The 3401-nt window shown below is 55.8% G+C and overlaps 1 protein-coding gene across 1 annotated transcript; it reads left to right on the top strand.

Moving 5' to 3' along the window:
- On the top strand, positions 1-3067 carry bfsp2 (beaded filament structural protein 2, phakinin). The gene is made up of 6 exons (XM_015024389.1): positions 1-818; positions 897-979; positions 2114-2270; positions 2344-2505; positions 2572-2700; positions 2774-3067. The coding sequence occupies exons 1-6, from the start codon at positions 405-407 to the stop codon at positions 3020-3022; spliced, it is 1194 nt and encodes a 397-aa protein (XP_014879875.1). The 5' UTR covers positions 1-404; the 3' UTR covers positions 3023-3067.
- Positions 3068-3401: the final 334 nt, after the last annotated feature.

Below are 3401 nucleotides of genomic sequence, written 5' to 3'. Positions count from 1 at the left end.
ACCCAGACGAGGCTAACAGAGGCTCCAGCATGTTTAGTTTGGTGTAACCAGGTTGCTGCAGAGAATCACTTCTGTGTATCAGAAGTTTTACCTGCTTTAAAAAAGGACAGAGAACTAAATCAGGTTTTCCATATTTTTCCGAAATGTTTCTTCTCGTCTTCTCCACCTTTCCAGGTTTGGTCAGAAGCTGCTGAGCGCGTGGCTCAGGTCCCCGTGACCCCGTGACCCCGCTGCTGATGCAGCTGAAACGGGCCTCCGTGTTTCCACCAGAACAAAAGGCCTCCACGCTCCGCGGCACAAACAGCTCCGGGACAAAGCAGGCCGTGTTTCCAGAACTCCGTCTCCCCATAAATCCCGGAGGCGAGCCGCCATGGGGGGTTTGACCGCAGGAGCCACCGAGCGCCATGCCTCTGCCTCGACGCCACTCTTCCTTCCTGGGACAGTCGTCCTCCGAGCGCCCGGCCGCCGCCTCCAGCGGGAGGACGAGCGCAGTCGGCGCCACGATGCCCCGCGGCGCGCCGGTGGGGCCGGGAGCCGCCTGCGGCCTGGGGACGCGGGTTTCCCGCCGGGCTCTGGGCATCAGCAGCGTGTTCCTGCAGGGGATGAGGAGCTGCGCTGCGCCGGTGCTGCCCCGGGCCGCGGGCGGCGGCGCCACGGGCCTCAACAGCTGCCTGATGGAGTACCGGGACAAAGTCCGGGCGCTGGAGGAGCTGAACCGGCAGCTGGAGCAGCAGATCCGCCTCAGCCTGGACCGCAAGGCTGCCAGCGCCGGGGCCTGGGGGCCGCTGCGCAGGGAGTGGGAGGACATCTACCGGCAGGTAGGGGGGCAGCTACCCTCGGGTGGGAGAGTGGGGCTGGGGTCAGGATCCTAAACTGTGATGTCCCACACGCTGCAGGTCAGTGAAGCCATCCTGGAAAACGCTCGGCTGATGCTGCAGACGGAGAACGTTCAGGCCAACGCCGAAGACTTTAAAGAAAGGTCAGAACCCGAGCAGAACCCGAGTAGAACCCGAGCAGAACCCGAGAGTCATTGGAACACTGACTTGATTTCAAATGAGCACAAAATGTTGATTTTGTTCCACTGATGTCAGAAAACTATTTCACAGTCTGTTTCTATTAAAGAACCTCAGTGAGTAACTGGTTCTGATTGGACAGATCCTAACGTGACCCTAAGCTCCTTCCTGTCTTCTTCTTGGTTTGGGCGACATCCGGTTGTTGTTCACCAGTCGTGACGACAAAAATTTACATTTTCGTAATTTCAATTTGTGTAATTTTAAAGTTGATGGAAACTGAGCCGCTGTTGCTGCTAATCAAAGCAACTCTAAGCAGGAGGATCTAAAGGATCTCGTTTCTGATTTACAGATTTCTCAGTCACGTTGCTGATGAACAGCTGAGAGTTCAGATCAGATCAGTGAAGGCTGGACTTTCTGGATATCCAGGCAGCAGGAAGAGATTAATCGATTTATAATTTCTTCTAGGCTTTTGTCATGTTTTCTGCTTGTGTTACGTCTGGCAGCTGGATTCAGTGCTCAGATTAATCCTGTGATTTTTCTCATTTTCTCTGTAAATCCGTCTCAGGGTTTGTGATTCTGTCACCGAGGCAAACGAAGCTCCAGCTTGGTTCATGTTTTTATGATTTCTGTGTTCATAGCTGCAGGTTTCATAATGAACGTGAAGCTGAGTTTGGCGTTGGGTCCGGCAGCAGGCTGCCTGGCAGATCCAACTGCTCGTTTCCATGGAGACACAACCTCCACTTTAATGGGAGCGACGATATGTTTAGAGGCCGATATCCACCAGCTCATCTCCATGGTTACGGCTTAAAGGCCAGAAGGAAGAGTGGTTCTGATTAAATGTTTCTGTTTGGTGACTGTTGGGCTCAGTGAGTCGATGATGATTATACTTTTTATTTTGGGGTTTTGTATAAATTTAGTGGAAACGGGTAGAGTTCATTTACGGCCGTTTGCCTCAACAGAGACAAACTTTCCCAGAAATCCTTAAATCCTGATCTGTGGTAGAAACGCCTCGTCTGTAAATCTGAGCAATATCAACTGAGAAGAACTTCCTGTTCCAGCAGCTGATGATGATGGCGGCGTGTGTGTGTGTGTGTGTGTAGGCTGGACAGCGAGGCGTCCCTCAGGACGGCGGTGGAGGACGAGGTCGGCTCGCTCCGCCGGGTGATGGAGGAGGCGGCCGTGACGAAGGTGGAGCTCGAGGAGCGGATGGAGAGCATGAAGGCGGAGCTGCGGCGCCTGGAGAGCCGCCATGAGCAGGTTCTGCTGCCTCCTGATCGGAACCAGAACCGGCAGCGGGCCTCTGGTGACCGGACTGTCCCTGTCCCCGTAGGACGTCCGCGCCCTCTACAGCCGGACAGCCGGACGGGACGTGGACGAACCCGACGCTCCTGTGGAAACGGGTCTGGACCGGATCCTGGCCCACATCCGGACCCACTGGGAGGAGCTGACGGAGCGGAACCGGGCCGACACCGACGGCTACCTGGAGTCAAAGGTGAGGCCGGGTAAGAGGACCAGCCGTTCCCTCTGTCCCCTAACCCCGTCCCGTCCTGTCCCCCAGGAGGCGCCGTGCGCGGCCAGCCGTCTGAGTGCGGAGGAGCAGCAGGCGGAGGCGCTGAAGGCAGAGTGCAGCGACGTGAGCTGCAGGATCCAGAGTCTCCAGGCTGAGACGGAGTCCATCAGGGCGCTGGTGAGAGCGGCACCATCACTTCCAGGGTCACCCAGACCCTGACCTCCTGACCCCCTGACCTCTGGTCCTGCAGAAACGAGGCCTGGAGAACTCGCTGACTGACGCCCGCCACTGGCACGACGTGGAGCTGCAGAACCTGGGCTCAGTGGCGGCGCGGCTGGAGGCGGAGCTTAGCGATGTGCGGAGCGAGATCGAGCAGCAGCGTCGCGACTTCGACATGTTGCTAAGCAACCGGCAGAGGCTGGAGCAGCAGATCGGCCTGTACCACGGCATCCTGGACGGAGAGGAGGACCGCTTCCTGCCAAGCAACGCGCCGCCGTGAGTCACGGCAACACAGGGCAACGGCGACACTTGGCAATAACACATAGCAACAGCATGTAGCAACAGCATGTAGCAACACCATGTAGCAACAGCAAATAGCAACATGTAGCAGCATGTAGCAACAGCACGTAGCAACAGCATGAAGCAGCATGTAGCAACATATAGCAACAGCATGTAGCAACATGTAGCAAACCATATAGCAACAGCATGTAGCAACAACATCCAACATGTAGCAACACCATGTAGCAACAGCATGTAGCAACATATAGCAACAGCAAATAGCAACATGTAGCAGCATGTAGCTGCTACATGTTGCTACATACATAGCAACATGCAACATGCAGCTACATGATAGTGACATGTTGCCGGTGTTACTATCA

Source organism: Poecilia latipinna, unplaced genomic scaffold (assembly GCF_001443285.1).
Source record: "Poecilia latipinna isolate Pla-1442-1.1 unplaced genomic scaffold, P_latipinna-1.0 Scaffold3638, whole genome shotgun sequence".
Classification (NCBI taxonomy): Eukaryota; Metazoa; Chordata; class Actinopteri; order Cyprinodontiformes; family Poeciliidae; genus Poecilia; species Poecilia latipinna.
The sequence above is the reverse complement of the archived record's forward strand: the minus strand, read 5'-3'. Positions and strand labels throughout refer to the sequence as shown.

Excerpts from the sequence above, each read along its gene's own strand:
- bfsp2 (XM_015024389.1), top strand. The coding sequence starts at position 405 with ATGCCTCTGCCTCGACGCCACTCTTCCTTCCTGGGACAGTCGTCCTCC. Across the intron at positions 819-896 it reads GGGAGGACATCTACCGGCAG|GTCAGTGAAGCCATCCTGGA; the intron begins GTAGGGGGGCAG and ends CACACGCTGCAG. Across the intron at positions 2,701-2,773 it reads CGGAGTCCATCAGGGCGCTG|AAACGAGGCCTGGAGAACTC; the intron begins GTGAGAGCGGCA and ends CTGGTCCTGCAG.